Source organism: Coturnix japonica, chromosome 5 (assembly GCF_054131305.1).
Source record: "Coturnix japonica strain WE chromosome 5, WE-NBRP24, whole genome shotgun sequence".
Classification (NCBI taxonomy): domain Eukaryota; kingdom Metazoa; phylum Chordata; class Aves; order Galliformes; family Phasianidae; genus Coturnix; species Coturnix japonica.
The window spans coordinates 39,478,257-39,501,875 of NC_140667.1; the positions used below are offsets into that span (position 1 = coordinate 39,478,257).

A 23,619-nucleotide genomic window follows, 5' to 3' on the forward strand; every position below is an offset into this window, starting at 1 on the left:
AGGTCTACTTCCCTCTCTGAGTTTAACCTCAGCAGCACATGAGAATATACGTCAGTAGTACAACTGCTGCTGAGATGAGATGGTAGAGCTCACGGAGAGATACTCCGAGAGAAATTAAAGAAAGGGAAATGCTACTGGTAGCCCAAATACATTAGTTCTTGGGATAATGTTTTGGGAAGTTTGTGGCATTTGGTAAGCTGAACAAATCCCAAGTCAGCACTAAAAATGACAGTCCCACTCCATTTTGGAGGAGTCAACAGCAGCATTCTCTCTTTTGTAAAGAGCATCTACATAAGTCATATGCAGAAAATAAGGTATGTCAATCTGTCAAAATTTTATAAGCAATATATGATGGACTAGAAAAAAGCAGTGGAGGTTTTAAAACCTTCTTTGGTTTCATTCTCAGTGCTTGAGATGTTACCATGTGGGGTAAACTAATTTGGCAGCTAACAGATCGTCCCAGAGTTTGGGGTCCCACTAAGCAACATAACTTCTGACTGCAAAGCAACACACTGTGCTCTTATTCATAGAGTTACAGATCCAAAAAGCAGCTGTACTACTGTAAAAAGCATAGGTGGCTGGCTCTGTTAAATAAATACAAGAAATGTTTCCATACACATAGGAAAATCGGAGTCCAGAGACTACTAAGCGCATTGGATATCTGAAACAGTTCCACCAGTCTATAAACTGTACTGGTAGCAGCCACACATAATAACACCAGTTGAGGACAATCTGGTTGTCAGTGTGAAATAGCTGCCTGATCTCTGATTTTCAGCTGGGCAATTTCTTCATCACTGAAGTCAACAGCAACCCAACAATCTGCTCCACCTTGTACTGATTCTGCACCAAAAAAAGTCACAGGGATGTCAGATTCATGGGTGCACAATTCACTAGTTACAAAAATGAGCAGTTATGTTTCTATCTGCATGTAATTTTGGAGGAGACAGGATGAGGTCAGTCAGGGAGAAAAGGTATGTATTTTGCCTAATGACTGTTATAAGATGATTTAAAAGTAAAACTTGGAGTGAAATACAAAGATTTAAATCTCTTTACTGCAGGGGAAAAAAACTAAAGGGAAAAAGAAGAGAAAAAACCAGACATTTGTATTTTACATCTTCACAATGTGTTGCCCAACACTTCTGGCTCCCCTCAAAGCTTAAAAATAGTAGCACTAACTTCCTGATTCCTGCCCCAAAGGCATTTCCCAGGATCAAGTTTTATATCATATCAAGTCAGCAGCTCAGATTCTGTCTGCCAGATTTGTCTGCATATCTCAAGTTATCTGGGCAAGAGGTAGACCCATATTTATACACCACTGTTACCCTGAGCAATATCAAAATGATTTACAAGATATGCCGTTGCTGTTCCTTACAAAAGAAAAAAAGAACAACAAAACCAAAAGACTCGTTTCCTAATTTCTAATCCAAAGCTTTGTGTAAACTTAAACTTCAGCTGCATGTTTTAATGGTTTAATTACCTGATTAACTGTGAAGACAGACTTGTTCCATAAGTGGTGGTCCCATTAAGCAACATGACCACTGGCTGCAAAGCAACACACTCTGATCTCATCAATATCCACAGACAACATAGCTGATAGAGAAGTTATCAGTGCTCTGCTTCTTCCTGAAGCTGATGCTAGCGTTTCTTCCCCTTGTAGCTTGTTATGTAAACATTTTTGTTTTGTTTTAAAGATCCGGAAAAGACATGTAACTGAGGGTAGCCAGTTTTGCCAGCCCTTCCTGAATGAAAGCATCAAGGAATTCCAGGCTGCAGTGAAGTGAGGTGCTCAATGCTAAGGTGAGAGGTGCCATAGCAAAGTCATATGTAGGTAAATATTTATATCTATTTAATTCATTGAGGGATTTGGGGCAATTAACAGAAAGGGCTAAAGGAGACTAGTTGGAAATATCCACGTAAGTGTCACTGAAGATGAATCTATCGAAGTCACACCTCTACCCTCAACAAATGATGATAACTACAGGTGCTTGAGAAGCAACATGATGCAAAGGATATGATACACTAATGGATTGCAAAAGGCCTATGTGTTAATCTGAACAACATGACTGGATGCCTATGTACAGGACTGTCTGTGAACTGAAAAGAGAAGTGCCAGGAATTTGCTTCCTACTTGGCTTCCTCCTCCTCCAGGCTGAGAAGCAGAGCACTATCCACAGTATTTCCAAGCAAGAAGCATTCCACCAAAAATATGGGAGGTAAGCCAAAACAGCCTCTAGTACCAGTCAGCAATACTCTCTTTCCTGAGATCTCAGCACAGCAATGATATTATTTTGAAAGTGAAAGAGTATACACCATGGTTCCCTCTGCCAAGTCTGACCTAGTAATAACTGGGGAAAAACTAATCCTAGTTAGAAAGAATATCTTCTATCAGGTTTTGATACTGACAGTTCAGAAAATATCATATGAATTAGTGAGTTTAAAAATAGTCATTTTTGAATGCATCTGCTTTGAAAAATGTTGGAACACCAAAAATTGCAATCTGGAAGACATGTTATTATACAAAAATATAATACTTAAAACATTCCTATAATTCTGTTAGAAAAAAACAACCAAACTATTTCACATCTCATTTTGCTTCAAGTAGACAACAAGGAGCAGGACAAAGAAAGGCCTGAGACACTGAGATGAAGTGGTAAGGTAGTGGGAGAAAATCAGATAAGAAGAAGAGATTTGGAAGCTTTTCCAGGTCTGAGAGGTGAGCATAGGACTACTCCTCATGCTATGGCTGTAAGGGTGTAGAGACTGTTGTTACACACTCTTCTAAACTGTGCTACTGAAAGACCTAAATATTTGCAGAGAGAGAAATCGGGAAGACAAACATATGGCCTGTAGGGCTTGATCCCAAGGAAGAAAAGTTTCCATTGAGTGAAACTATAGAGAGAAACTCTCTCTCTCTCTATACAGCACAGAGATCTTGCCGCAACAGGTACTAGAATGTGCTTTTTATGGCTAGATCAGTGCAAGTTTATTTCAGACACAAACTCCACATTCATTTTCAGAATTTTTATTAAGTTGAAGCAGTTGCAGGGCTGGCAGGGTTCTGCATAGTTCATTTTCACCTCTTGAGGTTTTATAGACATGTTCTAGATTTATGCTGAGAAAGAATGTTTAACAGTGACAGGATAAAAGAAGAAATATTCCCATTTGTGGTAACCTACAATTACCTCTTACAAAGTGACTCCTCTCAGTTTTTGTCCATCCAGAAAAGTACAGTGGTGTCAAAAGGGCTGTCATGGAAACTGCTTTCAACTGCATGGCAGTATCAGCAACCACAGCTCACAGCAGCCCTGCCAGACCAACTCCACAACCACACTGAGACAACAGCAGCCAACTGCTGAAAGAAATGGAGAAAATCCAGCTTCATACAGGCATAACAAAAGGATTCCCCAGGATGACAGAAGACACAGAAAACTTTTCAGTATGCTCATCTAAATGAACATCAGTTAACTGCTCTTGCAGTGAGACAGGATTCAGTTTTTGAGTCCTATTACCGTTATGCAATACCATCAGCCCCTCAACTCCAGCCCCAAGGCAGCTGCTGATGACTCTGGGGCTATGCTGAAGGAATGGATGTTTTTACGATGCACTGTTCTGACTAGTGAGGTCATTCCCCTCATTTCACACTCATCTATTCCAGGTCTGTGACTCCTTTAGCACGGCCTTTTCCTTCAGGCCAGGCTCCCACCATAAAGGTCCAGCTGTTGCAGCTATTCAAAATTACAGGAAATGAATGGAACCAAATACTGGACTGTTATCTTTTTTTATGTCATCTGAAGTCATGTTTTTCCCTTTTGCCTGCATGTGTGGAGCCACCACAGAACACAGGATTACTTAGGGTCACTACATAGAAGCCACCAAGCAGAAGTGAAGCAGCAAGCCTGTCCCAGAAGAGAAAGGTCTGGACCCTACTGATAAATGAAAGCGTCTGACCAAAAGAGAAACATACATGCAGAAGAGAAAGGAATAACTCATAATGTTACTGCAGTGCTCTGTAGCGAGAAGTGAAAAGGAAACCCATGCTTCCTTTTTCTTTGCATTAATTTTAACTTACATGTCTTCCCTCCAGTCATCTTCCCTTGAAGCTACTGCTCTTTCAATTGGCATCACACAGACTATACGAGCCACAAATTCTCTTATGCTGGTCCTATACAACTTACCAGCTGTGATGATTTCTTTTCCTGCTGTTAATTCTCTGCTCCGCCTACCACCATGCAGCCTCAGCTGTGCATCCTCTTACCCAAATGAAGCTCTGCATTCTTTTGATGGGGTACAGAGGGAAAGAAAATACGGAAGAGACATAGAAGGTCTTCAGGATAAGGACAGTATGATGAAATGGATAAGGTGATGAGAAACTTTATTGCCTTTATCAGGCAGTCCTTTCAGGCTTGTGTAGCTTAGGTGGCTGCTGAGAGACAAGGGCTGAGCGCAGAATGTGACTGATGGAAAAGAAAACAAAAGGGGCCCCTTAGCTGCTGTGCCTTGTAAACAAAGCACATCTTTCTGAGTCCATGTGAGATTTTGCAGAAGAGCACAGGAAGGACTGAGATCTGCCAGAAGTGAGCAGTGATCAGAGAAATGAGGAGTGTGGGATAGCAAAATGATAAGAGGACTTTGACTACTGAGTGTGAAAAGAAAGGTACACTGTAAAATGAAAAATAATTAGTAATTTATTTCTGTAAAAAGATCAAATAAACGTTTGAATGGCAACATTGGCAATGGGCAGCATACATTTAATAGATAATCAAAGCACTGCAAAGAAGTGTTTTATTGAGCTTTGGCACTGAAAGGTTCAGGAGAAGAGTTACCTGAAAAGAGCAACACTGCTATGGATATGAACAACTGTTCACTAGTGAGTGTTATGTTCTAATGTCCCAAGAAATAAACTGAGCACTGCCTGAGAAAATGAGATTTTTCTTCACAAAGATAGTATGGCAGAATTGTTCTAGTACAAGGAAATGAGGGATGGGGACTTTCTTTATCCCACTGGCTTACTTAGATATGGTGGGATTAAAGTGTCAAGACAGAGATCAGATGGAAACATACCCTCAGCTGACTTCCCCTAGGTTAAGAAGTTTCAAAAAGACATGTTCTGGGCTCAGGAAAATGATGCAATCTGCTCAGTGTTGTATTTCCTCAGGGACTGTATGTCACAGGTTCAAGCCATGCATCCAGGCCATGCCAAGAGATCAAAGAGCAAAGCAAAATAGGCACATCCCAAAGACAAGGAGATACAAAGTTGAGAAAGGCTCTGAATTTAACCTCTCATGCGAGACAACATTTCTTTAAGAATTATTAAGGAACATGAGTCTGACCACTGGAAATCATGAAGGAGAACTCTGCTTGTGTTGTGGCTTAATGAAAGTATGTTTACGCATGGGACAGGGAAAGAGACTGTACTATAAGGGAGTGTGTTTACTTGAACCAGAATTTTAGTGCTTAAAAATGCTGACAACTTGGAAGATTAAATCCTGTATCTACTAACTCAGCAGTATCCTCTCCACTAAATTTCCCCATCATCTGTGCACCACAACATAAGCAGCAGCTTGGAAAAGAAGATATCTGCTTGGCATGTGGCTAAACCTGTGGTTGAACCCTCTGAGCTGGATACAAACTGAACTGTGCCTTAGCATTAAGGCCACCAATGACTTCAATGGATTCTCTTGAAGCAGAGCAAACGCTAGCTTTTCTACCATAGAATCTGCAGCTGTCAGATGGCAGCAGCCTGACCTTATGGGGCCACACTGTGCTACACGGCTCTGTGGGTGAGCCAGGCTCCCTGTAAATCTTTCTGAGGGATCAGGAAGCAATCACCGAATCCCAGCAAAACCTAATTATGCACTCTCTCCTCCACCATGAAGGAGGACTATCATTTAGGAGAAGTCAGAATTATTATTCTCCTCTCTCCCCTACAGTTAAAACATAAATTATAGGATTTTTTAAATTTTTTTTTTTCCCCTTTCAACTTTTAGCCCTGTTCAGTCCTCTCTTTGTGCTGGGCCTTTTGTCCTGGGGAAGGGGTAGCCTGGCTGGGAGCTGTGGGAAGACAACATCGAGCAGACAATGCTGCTGTCTGCAGAGCAGACATTGGTGAATGGCATAGCGATGGGCAGACAGAAGAATTTCGACCTGTTGCTATAGCAGCGGGGTGAGAGTGGAGGCAGCACACCCAGGCTTGTGGCAGGGCCACCACTGCCCCAGCAGCCCACAATTAATGCTCTGAGGTTAATGAGGGGGAGAGATGTTAACCCCTGCGTGTCCTTCACTCACTAAGTGGAGGAGGCAGGATTTAGTAAGTGGGGTCTCCTGGATGGGGGAGGTAGCAGATTTCAAGTATTAAGCTGTTACAAGCTAGCTGTCGCAAAACTATCTGTGAAACATTCAGAACTAGTTGCTGCTTGTACAGACAAGCCTTGATACCCAGTACAGAATATGAAACTGTTTGATCAAACTAATGAGCACAAAACACTTCATGAATACAGCACACATGGAACATGACTCCTTCTGCATCCAGAAATGCACAGCAGTGTCCTGTATTGCAGTCATTTTTCAGGAAGTTCACAGATTAGGAATGCTAGAAATGGTTTTGCAGCTTTAACACACAGCAACAACCAAGCCTGCACATTTTACCTCTTCCTCCTGCACAGAGTACTACAGTGCCAGAAATTAACAAGTCATTAATGCAAGCGGCAAGGAACAAATATAAATAGCACTGACAGTATTATCCTCTGTAAATTTAGGTTAGAGGAGGGCAGTTGCGTGGGCTTTAACCAACTTTTGCCTCTCAGTATTTGCCTGTATGTGTAGGCAGCTCTACAGCATGCAGATTTACAGGCTCCACACTAAAGACTCTTTGTACAAACTGAAAACTTCTGGTTGCTTTTGTGATAGTTAAGTCATTTTTAGATTATATTTGATGAAAAAAAAAGAAAAAAAGAAAAAAAGAAAAAAAGAAAAAAGAAAAAAATCAATTGTTATTATTTCTCTTATTAGATATCATAATCCCCAGATATAGAAACAGGGAGAAGACACTCCAGCAGAGACAAAACAATTCCCTTCCCAGCCAGGAGCACCTGACTTTTAATGCAGAGGAAGGAACAAGATCTCCAGCTGCAGCAGCTGCCTCCTTCAACAGTTTGCAAACTAAGTTCATACAAGTACACTTAAGGCTGGATGTTCACTCATCTTTTTGGCCTGCAAAGCAGAAGGAAAGTCTCCTGAGAACAGGAGCTCTCCTGAGAGCTTATGAACTTCCGGTCAGGACAGAGAGTCTCCTGGATCAGCATTCCTGACAGCATTTCAGTGATTCTACTTTGGCCCCAGATGGAACCTATACATGCAGAAGCAGCTGTAAAGCAGACAACAAGCTCAGTACAACTGAACAGTTTACAGCTACTGAAAAACTTTGGAGTTCAGTTTAAATTTGGGAAGAAGAAAGTCCAGGTTGATTCTGTCTGCATTATTCATTTCCTTGCAAGGGACAGACTGGAAGGTGGGCTGCCATGGATGGCCATGCCAAGAACATCTCACTATTTGGTAAAAGATTCCACAATTGGTCAGGTTCTGTGGGCCTTACACACTGTAGCAGGTGAGATGCAAACCAGAATGCTTGTATACTGTGAGCAGCATATTCCATAAGAAGACAAAAAGGGGCCTTGCTTGCTATGCAGAGCCAGTAGGAGCCACTTATAAGTGGAAATCATAGAATTACAAAGGTGAAAAAGACTACTAAGATTATATAGTCCAACTGCCAACCCATCACCACTATGCTCCCTGAACCATGTCCCTCAGTGCCACATCTACACGCCCCCTGAACACATCTAGGAACAGTGACTCCACTACCTGGGCAGCCTATTCCAATAACTCACCACTCTTTTCAAGAAGAATTTTTTCTTAATACCCAACCTGAGCCTACTCTGGTTCAACTTGAGGCCATTACCTCTCATCCTATTGCTGTCACCTGGGAGGTCGATCCCCACTTCACCACAATCTTCTTTCAGATAATTGTAGAGAGCAATAATGGCTCCCCTGAGCCTCCTCCTCTCCATACTAAACAATCCCAGTTCACTCAGCCACTTCTCATGAGACTTGTGGTCCAGACTCTTTGTAAATCTCATTTACTCTTGTCTGCAAATGTGTTTCACTCAGTGGTGTATTTAACACTTAGGGATAATTGCACATGGATTTCACTCATGTAAGTATGGTCAGAGGTAAGTAGGGCAACCTTATGGGATGGAGGGCACATCTGAAAGCAGTGATTCTGGAAGAAGATTTGGATCATTATCACCTCTGGTGCAACCCTAAGTTGAAAAGAACTGATGAAATATTAGGATTTAGAAATAGAAACATGAAGCAGGAGGAAAAATAATACAATTTGTCCATGTAGTTCCTGGAGGAACACTATAAGCCAGTCTTTCATACACAATACAGGGATGCAGAAAAAACTGAGGAGGGTTCAGAAAAGATGCACAAGAACCATAAAGGAATAAAAATCCTACCACACAGGAAAAGATAAAAGCTCAGTGTATTTAATCTGCTCTGTAGGAGATTTGGAAACAGTCAGTCTGTAAGTACCTACATAAGAAATTATGAAAGATTTGATTTGATAAATGATATGGATAGTTGGAAGGCAACATAGAGAAACTGAGTTTAAAAATCATATGCAGATTTTTAACAGCAAAACAACTAACCATTAAACTGACTTACTAAAAACTCTGTGAAGTTTCTATATCACCAGAGTGCTTTAGGCAGGTTAGGAGTTATACTAAAGAACCATTCTGATTCTCATGGAACTCATTCAGAGACGTGATACAGTTTGTGATATGCAGCAGCTTCTGCAACACGATCACTTTAATGATTTTTGACCTTTTAATCTGTGAAATGGCTATTTAATTTCTAAACAGCTGTTCCTGTGACTGTGCATGGGAAAAATTATGGCAACAGTTGTTTAGGTAAGGGCAGTTCCATCTCACTCCCCTTGTGCTTAGGAATTTAGAAATAGCTGAATGAATATTAGTGCTGCTCCCTCATAGAAAAATATAGATGTAACTAGGTTAAGTATGGAGAACTGAATTTTTTTGGAATTGACTGTAAGGAATGGAAAGTAAAAGTTTCAAAGAAAACCAGGACACTATTCAGGAGGCCCAAGATAACAGTCTCTGTGAGGATGTCCTCATACAACCTGATCTCAGAATGCTCAGACATCCAAGCTCTTATACATAATGATACTGCAGTAGAAGTACTCTTCAAAAATAACATAATAAGAAAAAAAAGAGCTGCATCAAATTATCTTTTCATATAGATCACAGAACATTTAGCTGAACTTTCCTTTTTGCCTTTCTGAACTCCTTTCCAAATGTAAGCTTGTTTGTCATTCCAGCTGCTTTTTCCTGCATACACAAGGGTAATGCATTTCTTGTGTTTTCAACAAACACTGGAACACTGAAGTCTCCTAACAATGCAGCACTTGACTAATCTGAATTGCTCACTCACCCACTGAAATTCTATACAGCACAGTTCAAAGCTGTTAATCTTGCAGCAAAACCTGCTTCCAAACCTTTCAAACCTTCCATTTTTTTTAACATCTCAGTAGATACAGATTTTCTATTATCCCTTCAACAACATTTGGAGAAGATTAATATAGCCCTTTTTCTATATTTCTATATCTTCTAATAGCATGAAAAAGCTTTTATCAACAAGGAAACAGCCTGCTTTTCCTCCGCCTGATCAGAAAAGAAATAACCTCTCACAAAAGTTCCTGAACCAAACAGCCCTCCTCCATATCCTCCTGTGTAGTCAGCACTGTGAGCACAGCACGTTGCATGCTGATTGAGCTGCATGCGTATAACTTACAGCCCCTTTTTAACCACTTGTTCCTGGAGGACCAAAAATCAGCCCCCTGCCTTATCCTACCAGTTTCACAGCACCAGACTCCCAAGGGAAACAAAACTTTCCCAAGTCAGTGACTGAGATTTCTTTCTCCCAGTCTTACCCATACGTAGTTCCGTCACTGTCCTTCCACCAACCCACCCACCATCCAGTCACGAACTGCCTCTGCTCTTACCGTACCTTTCTTCTTAAATTGATACACTCCTGATGATGGAAAAAAAGAAAAAGAAAGAAAGAAAAATCCAGATTGCTCTGATGAATGGATTCTCCCCTAGCTGCGTTCACCCAGAAATCAGATAACTCCAGCCCAGCAGTGCCAGCCCAGGCGCGTCACCCAGCCGGCTGCCCGCAGTGGGAGCCGAGAGGGGAGGTATGCGCTCGGCGTGCTGCGGCAGGACCCGCGGCTCCCCGCCTGCCAATCAGCCCGGCCTGCCTGTGTGGGCAGGGCAGAGATGAAAAATGTGCAGGTTACTTCCAGATCTGCCGCACCCAGAAAAGCAGGAGGGGGAGAAAGCAACAGGCTGAATTGGTGAGAAACTTCATGTGAAGTCTTGCCAAAGAAACTAAGCTTCCCCTCCCCCCCCCCCCCCCCCCTTCCTTTCATATAAAAGCTAATTTTTTTTATTTATTTATTTTTACAAAACCAAACCTCCAAACATTTCAGCTCATCACCTGCAAGAAACCTGGTAGCCTGCTCCCTGTGTCAGCAGCTGAATCACTTTCTCCAGCAAACCCTTTAAACCCTTCAGATTCCAGGTGGTTTTGGGGCTAGAATTTTCTTTTTTTGCTCTCAGGTGAACTGTTTTGGATTTATTCCTGATTGGGTAAAATGCAGAGGCACCATTTAAATGGGAAGCACTTCACAGATTTTTAAGACAATCTATTTCAATTCCTACTTTTGTGCCTCCTATGCCTCTTTCAAACTAAAGGACAGATATTAGGAAGATCATTCTGATCATTAAAAGTAATATACACAGTCTTAGAGAGGGAATGGGAAGGGCATGAAAATTCTTTTTCTTTTTAAGACCAAGAATAGATCTAGGACAGAGATATCAGGATGTGACCGTTTGTGATAGCACAGGATTAGACTTCTTGATCCAGGAAGTTTGTTTCAGTTCTTGCCATAAAAGCCAAAATAAAGATGAAAATATAACCTATAAACCAAACAGCCTGATTCATCCAAACAGAGTGCCCCATCTGCCAAATACCCTGCTAGATCTTGCCAAGCCTCAGAATATAGTCTCCATCCCCCCATCATTGCTCTTCTCTCTGCCCCAAGCAGTTTGAACACAACAGAAAACAAGAGACAAGCTGTCAGTGCCCTTGGGGAACAGCCAGCATCCTTCCGCTCCATTGTGACATTTTAGGGTTACTCAGGTTTCTCTCATTTCCCCTTAATGTTTATTGTGTAGAAACATAATTTGTATGGGATTCTGACACACTGAGGAAAACAAACAGATTATTTGAAAGCAAGGTTATCTGGATAATTTGGAAATCATGGCAGAAATCTGCTTACCAATAAATTGCTGATTTGACATTCAAACACTTAAATAAATCAGTATAGAAATCATTTTAAGTACACTTAAGTGGTCGAGCACAACAGCATGTGGAATAAACAAGCTACAGTTTAGAAGTTTTGGTCTAACAGTGAGCCTAATTATATGATGAAAGGGGGACTAGATGCTGGAATGACTATATGAACAGGTACTGTAGGGACAAGCATGTTGTCTTCCAGCTGGGAGAGGCACAGAGGAGCATGCAGCAAAGTTGTTTGCTGCCAACCTGCAGAAAAGACCCAACCACCTTAATGACAGGATGCACTGGTGCTGGACTGCAAGGAGGAAGTCAATGATTAGATGCCCCTCTCTGGGAAGAAATACAAATGAAGAATGGCCACAGAAGGTGCCTCCTTTTGCTAGCCTCTACTTCTTAGCAAATTTGAGCCTGAAATTAGATAATTAATGGCAAAGTTGGATCATTTGTCTTCTAATAACCCTAACTCTGCCAACCATGAAGCCACTCCTTACACAACAGCATTACTGCTCACTTTTCTCCTACACCTTGCAATTGCTTTATACAGCAGATAGGGCTTTATCACTGCAAAGAAGGCATCTTTTGTTTCAGAGGCTAAAAACTCCCTGGCCTGTAGGAAGTTGAAGCCAAGGCAGAGAATGAGATGGAGAAATTAGCCCAAGGACAAACTGCTTAAATAAAAACTAAAAAGGTGTGGAGCTTAAACAAACACCACGTCTGAAAAGAGTGAAAACATGAACCTGCTCTCATGACTTTCTAAGTGAACGGTGATCCTTTCCTCATGTTATCCTTCCTCCTTTCAGCCAGATGAAACCTTTCTGCAGATAATTTTGTCTCTTTCTGTGGGAAACAGCAAAGATGAGCAGGGAGATGAAGTCATCTCCTAGACACTTTCCTTTGTTTCTTGTTCCCAATTAAATCCATAATTAATCTGGTGACCAGGATTGAGCACTGCATGAGGTGCTGGTATGTTACAGACATACTGAAGTAAACTTGATCCTCAGGAAGCAGTTTTTTCCCTCACATGCTATTAGTCCCTTGACCTTTTGTCTGATAAAAACTTTTAAAATGTGCAGTAACCTCAAAGTAGGAGTAGAATCAGGTTTGTGGAAATAAATTTCTTCTTTCCAAAAAAACCTCATGACTTAAAAAGTTGTTGTTACCTCTGAGCTGAACACTTTGAAGACAGCCTTTGTGAAAAATCAGAATTCAGTCTAGACTATCTGTTGGGCTGGTGGCTCGGGGATTCTGTTTGGCTGTAGGAAGCCCAGGTCCAACTCTATTCTTTCTCACCCAAGACAGAAACTTGAGCTTCACATCCTTCATTCCAGAGAAGGACTCTACCATGCCGGCTCAAGTTTAGACTTTCAGAAATTCCCAGTGAACTATGACTGGCAAAGCCTATACAACCACAAATTTTCCCAACTGTTCTTGCTGAAAAAATTAAAAACAGCTGATCAATATTGGATGTTGAGTCCAGTTCAACCCTTCTACAACAATACATGATTTCCCTGTTGATGTCTTTCAATTTATCAGATGTTATAATATATAACTAAACAGTGATGGGGTCTGTTTGGCAGCCTAGTTCCATGAGCAAATCTCTGAACTCCACAAGATCTCCTGGCTATGCATGATCACCAGGTCTATTTCTCATCACAGCTCATCAGGCTTTATTCATATTCATCCTTACAAAAGATGAAACCTGGATCAAAGTCTGTTTCAGCTCACTTTCCTGACACATTTGAAGTGTAGATAACAGACAAAGCTTTACCCTTAAACAGTATCTTGTCTCTGTTGGCCTGTGTTCACCCTGCAGCAGGTGAGAAAGAGAAAAAAAAATCAAATCCTGTCTGCACAACTTAGCTGAAAACAATTCCATATCTGCTGTAATTGGCTTGGGTTCATAACTTCTCTTGCAACCAAGAGGAACCATCCCAGGACCCTATTCTTGGGAGGAATAAATGGCAAAATTAAAGCTCAGTGGCCCAAAATGCATTTCTGGAGTAATGTCCTGGAAGGATGGAAAAGGTGGTTTAGATCACGATATATTCAAATAATTAAAAACAAAACAAACAAACACCAACAACAAGACACAGGAGAAACAAAGATATAAGTAATGACAAGCATCAAGATACAAAGGGAGGAAAGATTAACTGAAAGCCAGATAACCACAGATAGCTCAGTGCAGGCACTCATTAAAGCTAAGTATGGCTTCTCATGACTGAAAAATGAATAGCTGAACCCACTAATATCAGATGAGTCTCTGCTTGTTACTTGTTTCCACATGGCTGAATCAGTGTTTTGCCAGTAAACACTTAAAGTCTGTGAGAAAAAGAAAGTATAGGGAAGTTCACAGCCACAGACCAATGCCCAAATGTTATAGTTCTTATGCTTGACGCTCTCAGATGTACCTTCTTCACTCCCACAGATGTCCTACCCATGCTCTCTATTCAAATCCATACAAAGCTTTCCACATTTAGAAACACAGAATGCACCCCCACCAAATGTAACCAAGTCATTCTCCAAGTCTGAATTGCAGGTAGGAGCTCTAACCCCCTCAAAGATGAGCTTGGCTCAAGAGTCTGAAAATGTAATGTTTCCTCAAAAACACTTTGGATGACACCTAGATTTAAAATGTCTTACCTGATGCTGCAAAGCAGCCCGTGATTCACACCAAAGAGAACTGGATTTGAGTATGTAAATTGTAGGAAGGTAAGCCAGAAACCAAAGATCTTACTTGTATCATGAACTTACATGATTTATATAAATGCACATATGGAGAAATGGATACCATTGTACATACTGATACATGTATATACTGTATAGTTATATGCATATATATATGTGTGTATATGCTTGCACAAAGAGGAAGCACCCAGTTTTTCCTGCTGTGTGCTAGTTCTGTATTGTGACTTTAAGGCACATAAAGGCAAAAACCTCAGTGCTGCATAAGCCACTGCCTGGAGGAAGAAACCTGAAATCTTAACTCCGGACCATAATAAATGGAGATCATACCACTCCCTCCAGTGCAGTAACGCTGAAGGGAACAGAGATCTAATTTGAAGAAGCAGCAAAACCAGTGCCAAAGTAAATGCATCATCCCCAGGATTTATGATGAAGAAATACAATTTAAATCCCTGTCCTTTCATTCTTCTGGTGAAAAGCAAACTCCAACATGCTCAGGGAATTACACATCTGTGAAACAACTCCTAAGGCTTTAATGACTATTACAAAAAGCTGTTTTATTTGGTGTTGTCTGTAATAGCTTTAGCTTCAAGTGGAAGATGCTTTTTCATCAAAGACTTGCAGAGTGTCTGTCACATTACAAAAAAGTCATATCTGATGTAACTTATTTCTGAATGAAAAAAAAGAGGTGGTAAATATCTGCCCCACAGTGCCTGGAAGAGAGAAACCTCAGCCAACCTAAGAACAGACATATTGCATAACTAAGTTTATTTATTCTAATTTAGAGGAAATTTTGGCTATGACATTTCTGGTCAGGTAGCAGGCACAGACACTGATGCAGCTGAGTGCTACTGACCTTACGCTTGTATGCCATGGGACCAAGTGCTGGATGGCTAAAATCACAAGTGACTCACGCGAGGGATGATCCTGGCAAGTTACAAAGAATGGTAGCTGTACTGAGACCGCGTGACACCACCTTGCCCAAGCAGACAGGCTGCAGAGCCACTAATTGTGCTAAGAATGTGAGAAGCCAAACAAAGGCTTTTCAAATCTGAGGCATTATGGTTGATTTGTCCAGGTCACGGTCTGAACAGATGATGAGGCCAAATAAATTCCCCAGCCCAGTAACATGAAATTTAATGAAGACTTATTCAGTCAGCCTTATTAGCAAAGGACTGCAATGCCTAAGACAGAAGAGCTGTTCTGCTTTCAATAGGACACAAAGGGTGCTAATTTTTAATATCTGCTCAATTTGATGCTCTTTAATATTCACAGACAAATTATAAAGTATGACAAGCTGAGAAAATCAACACGCAGCTGATGAAGGCAGCCTTTGCATTCAAATGAGACAAACCATAGAGCAGAACATTATGTTGGAGTACCTTCACCCATCTTTCCTCTTCATAGGAATTAAAAGCGACTTTATCCCTAATTATGCTAGTAATAAAGTAAATTATCCTCTGTCCTGCCACTCATCACAGAGGACAATGAGACAACAAAGAAGGTGCTATGGCTGTTTTAGTCCCACTTCATTGTCTTAATGATTTATTATTATTATTATTATTTTTTAATCTGCACCCAAATTGGCACAGCCACTATTTTCTACAGGTGTCAACTTGAAATTTATTTTAAAATAAACTGCAGGTTTGACAGACAGCTTGGTAATCTTTTTAAACATTTCTATCTGTTCACTATCATATTTTCTTCTTCTTAAATATATTCTCATTTGGTTGTAACATAGTGAAGTAGAAATTGACTTCCTTAAGAACATCACAAATCCAATTCTGTTAATAAGATCAAATACAGAATGTTGCACATTCCAAATACAGCTGTGGTCTTCTGAGTTAGAGGCTTTTAAAACAAAATACAACACTTAAGGAATACAAAGGCAACGCTAGGTTTTTAATTTTTTGAGGAAAAAAATAGCGAAGAATATTTGTCTCCAATAATTACAATGCTATTACTTTTAAAATAGCATGAGAACTTGTTTTACAATTTAGTTTGTTGCAACTTCAGCAAATCTGCATCTATTCAGTACTTTTCTTGCAGGTTGCATAGTACGCTGTAGGTGATTGCCCTGTAAATCATGATGATCATTTGTCTTAAAAAGACATTCACTGACTTGAGTGGTACTTTCCCAAATTATGTGAATTAAATGGGATTGGAGTCAAAGTGTTAGAGTATAAGGAATACAGAGCGAGTATTTTGGTTTGTTTTTGACAGTGGAAGGATTGAATGAGTTTTGAAAGAATGAAAATATCCTGAAGATTTTCATCCAGAACTTTGAATTTTAAAGTCAACACATATTTTCTTAAGCAGAAATAAAGACACAGACAAACACCACAGCTTCAGATTTTTGCTAGGTGCAAAATTTATTATCACTGAAGAAATTTAAATTTCACAGTAGTGCACTTCAACTCAGCATTAACTACTACTGTAGTTGGTGTTTGTTTTTTCAGAGGCTACCATTAATTCATTACTTTGCAATAGTGCTACTGTGACTATCCAATCAATGAACAAGCGTTTAAATTCTTAAGCTGATTTTGAATAAATTCTTCTTTGTGAAGATAGATCCTCAGCTAAGAAATGGGGATGTCAATACCTTTGTTCATGTTTCTTTCGCTGATAGATGGCAAAATGCAGCAGGTTCACCTGCTAGGAAGAGGCTGAAGTAACCTGCATTACAGCACTTCTAAATGGAAAAGTACTGATGCAACACCCAGAAGTGAAAAAGCAGATAGAAGGAGAGGGCATCTTGAGGAAAAGGAAGGGAAAATGGACTCCGTGGGTAAAATAACAATTCTTAGAGCAAGGTGATGCACTTAAGACATTTCAGCAGCTGAATTTTTATATCTATCCAGAATATCTCTGCTTCATAGATATATAAAACTAACACAACAGACAAAAAAAAAAAAAAAAGAAATCCTGGACAACACTAGGAATTCAGTCAAAGGCTACCCAGGTAGAAGTTTTGTCTGATTTTTGTATGTGGGTTTTTCAGTGCAGTTTGTACAATAGACAGTCTGTTGAGATGCGCAGAAAGTGTCTTTGAGTGATTTACTAAAATCTAGGAAGTACGTAATGCTGGCAATTCTGAAGGAAAAGAATGACCTCACCTATGATCTTATCTACAGAAATACTGTAGTTTCCAACAAAAACTGACTTTACTAATTGAAGAATGAACCTCCTATTCAGAAATGAAAGTCAGAGTCACTTCTGGGAAACAATAAACAATCTTTCTAAAGGTGTACAAAGACCAGCAGGTGAAAATAGACTTTTCTCCTTAAAACTCCAAGATCATTTAAGGAGGCAGTATCATTTACTATGATAGCACCTGAAACAGAACTGTCTTTCATCAGGAAGCCTTTGCAGGCTCCCTTTTCTCTTCAGAAAAGAGATACGAGGCTTGAGAGTTATTCTGAAACTTCAGCCCATCCACTGTCTGATGAAGATGTGGATTAAGATCATTTCATTCTTAATACAGTAAAAAAGAACTCAGATGAAGACAGAAAACTATGGCCTATACAGCTCTGTCTTCATATATCCCTGCTTCTCATTTATTCCCTAGAAAAATAAACAAAGAACAGCTGGAGCTGAGTTTCTGGGAAGAGCCCAATCACATGCTGTTTGACTTCAGATCTCCTAAGCAGCAAACCCCAGCAAGCAATGAGTTAAGTGTCAAGAGTCTTCCTTCACTAAAAAGTGCCTCATTAGATGGGATGACTTCCTCCAACTGACTTGATTTTCTTTTCATCTAGCAGACATGGAGCTGCTGGTTCAGGTGAAACTCAGTCTCTCTTCACACCTGTTTAGTGTGTCAGCCATTGGGCTGCTCAGAGGAATGAGACAAACCTGTTTCGTTGTGTGGACACAGTTCTTCAGGACAGCCTTTGGAATCCTGCTGTGCTCAGTGTCCCTCACTGCGGCTCTTGCAAAATGCACAAAACTTTCATGTGAGAACAAAGAAGAAACTGTACAGCTCTTCAGCACCTAAGTTTCTTGCTAAGTGAACTGCATGGTGAAAGCAGATGACACTGAAGATACTTTCTCTGCATTTCCACAACACACTTGCCTTTCCTAGAGGCCCCTCACCACCACATCACTGTTAGATGCCTTTCATCTCTCTCTTCACTGTTATGAGATGCCATCTGGTACCAATGCCTTAACTGATGGAGAATGGACCCCCCTTAGCTAACCCACCTCGACCTTTACAGCAGCTCAGTTCACCTGACACTGTTTGTCTCTCAACACATATGTGACTAATTAGGAAATCAAATAGTTTTCATGATGCCTGAACTATCTTATGACAGACAGGCAGGTCTAGGACACAAGGCAGCCTAAGGAGCTCAAGCAGATTTCTGAGAAAAGTCATTGGATCCCGTAATTTCAAACTGAGGAAAGATGGAAAGTGTACCAATGGGATTTGATGACATAATGGGGAGGTTCTCATAGCACTTGCTTATATCTGAAGAATTCACAGTAGCACAGGTTTAGGCATAGATGTATAACCTTAACAGTGCTCTGAGTACATACTGTGCTGCAAACTCCTGTCCCTGTGTCTTCACTGCTTTAGTAGCCATGCTAAATCAAACAGAAAGCTGCTCACAAGTGACGCAATCTGTATTTGCTTTAAGGTCAGACATACCCACAAAGCCTGAAGTTTACCGTCAGCAATGACTGACCTCTGTGAACAGAGATAACAACTGCATAGCCCTGCTTAAGCCTTCCCACCTAATCATAGCAGATTGCCTCATCATAAATATGGTCTTTAATGCAGCGCATGTTCGTGGCTTTACCAAGAAACAGATATTGTACTGACTAAGTTGAAGAAGCACAATGAAGATTTTAGAGTCCAGTTACAGCATTTGCTGGAGAGACACTCCAGCATTCAAAAAGGGGAAACAATGTACACACAACTGCGTCAATGGAGTGAAATGCCCTTTTTGTTTCCCCCTCCTTGGAGACTAAGAATTCAAAAGGTTGCAGAGAATCTTGCAGGTCTCCCAGGATACCCCATAGTTCACACTAATAATGTGTTGCTGGAGGCAACCAAGCCTGAACAAACAAATCAGTCTGGGGGGAGGAGGAGTGATGGGTTCATTAAAGCAAAGTCTCCAGTAAAGCCCCTCTCTATTTCTTTTATGTAAACTTTCCCACCCAAATCCTAATTCTGCTTGACTAGAGAAGGGCCTGCCATCAGTGAGGCATAGCACAGCACCCTGGGTGGAGCTCATGTCCCACTTCAGGAACCAGCTCACTGTGCCGCAGGCAAAGGCCCATAGCCGAGAAGGGCAGAGAGGCAATGAAGCTGGCATGCCAGCTGCTGCCTCAAATCAGCAAATGCCCTCCAACTGTCTGTTCCACTGGCCAAACCCCGCACCCAGATCACTCTCTGGGCCCTATGTGCCACGCTCTGTTCTGTTCAGGTCCCTCCCAGAGATTCATACCTACCATAAAGCATACAAACATGCTTAAGTGGAGGTAGAATAGAATGGGCACAACCATATGGAAAATATTTGTACTCTTTGCACGTTTTGGCTGGGTTTTTCTGGAGAAGGACCTGGCTGCAGGTTTTGCTGAAGAGAATCAAGAATATTGCTGGTGCTCATGCAAGAATATGAATTTATTTCCTTTCATTCAAAACCAACAGTCTTACCACGTGTACACGTTCTTGACAGGAAATATCTCAGCACCACATTCACCTTTACACACCTTTAAACACTAACAGGCCTTTGCAATTAATGACTACACAAAGCATACCCCAGTTTTTCAAAAGACACAGATCTATCAGATCAGCCTGAACACACAGTCAAAGTTACTGTGCTCCCTATGCACATATCAGCATTACTGTGTAGAGCTGCTGTCTTCGCAGAGTGCGCCAGAAAATCAGAACTTTTAAAGGCCCACTTTAACACAATGTGAAACCCAGGAAAGTGGCAAGTCTAAGCTTACACCTTATCTGCAGCTCAGATAACAATCAAAAGAGCCACCTATTTTAGCATGTCCATTTTACATGATGAGACCCTTTGTTAGGAGCCACCAGCCTCTATCCTACACTTCTTACTTTGGTACAGAGCACTGAAGACACCTATGTGTTAACTTATCCAAGTTTACATTGATCATACTCTAAATTATTCCACAGCCCCCAAACCTGCCTTAGGGTGTCAGGAAATAGTGCATTTTGTAATTGCCATTCCATTACTGCATTTTTTAAAACTATCAACAAAACCTCATGCTAGAGCCAAAAGGTGTCTATTACAGCCACTTACCTTCTCAAATCCTACCTACACAAAGATTTCCACCAACTAGAAGATTACTACAGGCAGCTGCACCCACAAGGTCTCACAGTGAGTGCAACAAGTTACTCCTCTTTCAGGTACCAGCACGCTTCCTTGTGTGCACATCTACAAAGCCAGTTAAGACATTACACCAAAGCTAATGAATACTTGGCCACTATTCTTTAATGCAAATGATGATGCAGAATGTAGTGATAAGAGCGCAAGAGGCAGGATAGATAATTAGAAGGAGGGAGTGGAAATGAAAATTAATGCTAACGAGGTAAGAAAATATTTTAAAGAAATTACTTGGATCAGGAGGCATGATATGTATCATCCCCAAACTCCAACAGAACTGACAAATGCAATTACAGCATTTTTACCAAGGATTTTTAAAAAATCAGTTCAGATGGGTATGGTACCACAAAACTGGAGAACAGCATACACAGTGACTATATTTGTAAGGGGTAAAAATGATACTGGAATACAATAACGCTGTGTACAATTAACAAATGTACAGTTAGAAGAGAGGTGTGGTTAGGACGGTATTTTACAGGCTTATAGTTAGAAAGATTATTGTGGAAAAAGACACTAAAAAAATGAAATGCTCACCAGTGTCCTAGGCTCATAATAGAAAACTCCAAAAGAAGGGATCTCCAGAAAGAGATACTTCCCTAGTGGCAGCCAGCCCTTAAATGGGTTCTAGGAGAGGTGCAGCCAGGCTCCACTCCTTCTGCTCACACAGGTGAATTGCCTTCACCTGTGCTCCTGTGGTTGACTCAGTCCGTACCTCAGGTGATCAATCAGTGGTTCAGGCCGTGACTCTACAGTTCCCATACACACTGAAAATCAGACTGCAATACTGTATAAGGCTTGGTAGTGAAAAAGTGAAAAGATGAAAAAGTGATGGAACCTAGTTTTAAAAGAGTTAGTTTGTTGCAGCTAAGCCTAAGAGTCTTCTGACAACTGATTTTCTAGACCAAAGATAGACCCATCTGCATTAGAAAAAGTAAATTTATTTATTATATTTTATTATTATTTTCTTTATTTAAAGATTAGGATTTTGGTCTCATCTGCCAAAAATAAGGACAATTAATCCCAAATTGCTTCTAACAGCAAATGAACAAGGTCATTCTGCAAGATTCATGTCACATCTGTGCTCCAAAAGTATTTGGTTTGATCAAGCCTAGACCAGCTTAGAAGTGGAAGTGTTCAAGCAGAGGTACACATCAACAGTCATCCTACAGTATGTCCTGTATAACATGCAAATATTCCATCTCCAATTATGCTTCAAACTGAAACATCCTGCTCATCTGTAAAAGCTCTGTCTGAACTCCTCTGACTTATCACACCAACATGTTTACCTCATCTAGGAGATGCTGTTTGCAGCACAGGGCCAACAACACAGATCAGAACTGAAACTACACTTATGAACAGGCAAAAAAAAAAACCCACTCAATTAGACAGAAGAATAACACTCTCTAAATATGTTTATGTTCATACATATATTTATTTATTTCTAGAAAAATGTTTTTAATTGAAACATTCCTATACAATAGGGAAAATCAGACCCAGTTCTTTATAACCATCACTCTCTCCTTTTGTATTTTGCCTCCTTCCTGCCTGAAACCTGATGTTTTTGGGAGTGCAAAAGAGGCCAGACTAATTCACAGAATCAGGCAGGATAAAACACAGTCTAGTAGGAGTAAGTAGGAACTTCTGAGCTTTCTTCTCTTTTCTTCCTATGAGAGCACTGCTTTATCCTCTCCTCCCCTATTGTGAAAGTCCTCATCATTCCTGAAGAAAAAGCAAGAAGCTGATAGCCCTACAGCAGCTGAAGCCATTCTTCTTCAAAAGGCAGGGAAATAGAGAAGATAACTAATCAGGGTTATATTACAGGGCAGAGAAAAGGCAGATACCGAACCTTTTAGGTTAGGGGACAGCATCAGCTGAGGTCACAAGAGTTGGCAGAACTGAGCTCACTGACATCTCAATTCTGTTTTACGTTTCATCACTAGGACAATCTTTTTTTGAAACTTAAAAAATTGCATGCTAAAATCACAAAGGACAGTTGAACAGCTCCAAGTTTTACTGCAGTTGATGTTAATCAGAAAAATACTACAGAGATACTTGCTGTCATTATGATCTGGGTGCAGAAAAGACTGGGTGAGGTTCCTTGGCCTGAGATATGCAGGAGGTCAGATTAGACGGACATAATGATATCATAGTCCTCTCTTCTAACATTAATGCCAGATGGCTGCAGACCAAGCCAGTTTTATAATTCTCTCTACTGAATAGATACAAATATGCTTTGGTTTATTGTGGTACCTGTTCTTTTTTCATTCTAAAATTTCTACCTTCTGCTGATGGACTTCCTGTGCCTCTCCTTCTTGCCATAATTAGGGACTAAGGCAGTGATCCTATCTCTCTTGCTGGTCTACTGCTTACACTAGCAATCTTCATGCCTGTTTCATAAACAAGTCTGCCATGTGACTGTAAGAAGAAGACTTCACAACAGGCCAGCTTGCACAACCAAGCCCCTCATTCCTCCAATGCAAAACAGGGATGAGGATTTGACACCTCTGTAGAAGACAGAGATATCTGGGTTCTTTAAAGAAGGCACTGAAGGTTAAAGAAGAACTGATTTCCAGTACACAGGTCTGATTTGGGACCACAGTTTCTCTCTCCCCTTGAATTATCTAGCTTTATAGTTCTACCTCACATATACATTAAATAAGTTAGAAATGCCTTGAGAAAAAATACTGGACTAAGACTGGATTACAGAACTTCTAAATTGCTACTGGTGGATGATGCCTGGAAGAAAAAGTCCTGCTTCTGGCACTGTACAAGGACAAGAATGTTTTGGGTTCCATCTCCTCTTCATGTTGTTGTTCCCCTCCTCCCTGAAGGCAGAGTTTGATACTCCTCCATGCAGTCCCTGCAGCAGGCCCTGGCAGGCTCTCCCATACAAAATTTGTTCCGTGTTTGCAATTTGGACACCAGAACATGCTGGTTAATAGTTATACAGCATTGCTGAAGTACATTTCTAGGCAGAAGTGAGTAACCGTCAGCATTCTCTATTTTCCCCTTTGCTCTAGTTATTAACGTTCATCATCTTCAGAGCTTATAATAATGCTTGTAGCTTTTTTCTGACATCCAATGCAAACAAATTGCACAGCTATACAATCTGTTCAAATTTGCTGGTTTGAAACTTACAGAACAT

General features: G+C 40.6%; 1 protein-coding gene across 6 annotated transcripts in view; it reads right to left on the reverse strand.

Annotated features, from left to right (window-relative positions):
* Positions 1 to 23,619, reverse strand: part of STON2 (stonin 2) — a 67,648-nt gene that overhangs the window by 19,580 nt on the left and 24,449 nt on the right. The window contains exon 1 of one of the 6 annotated variants that reach the window (XM_085549307.1): positions 10,084 to 10,324. The exons of 2 other annotated variants lie outside the window; for them this stretch is intronic. Coding sequence is in view for 1 of the 4 variants with exons in the window: in XM_085549306.1 (XP_085405432.1) it covers positions 3,183 to 3,273 (91 nt within the window). In the remaining 3 variants the exon portion in view is untranslated. Of the gene's footprint in view, positions 1 to 3,182; positions 3,348 to 10,078; positions 10,325 to 23,619 lie in introns of those variants that run through there. 3 more of the 6 variants (XM_085549309.1, XM_085549310.1, XM_085549306.1) reach the window with 3 other exon arrangements.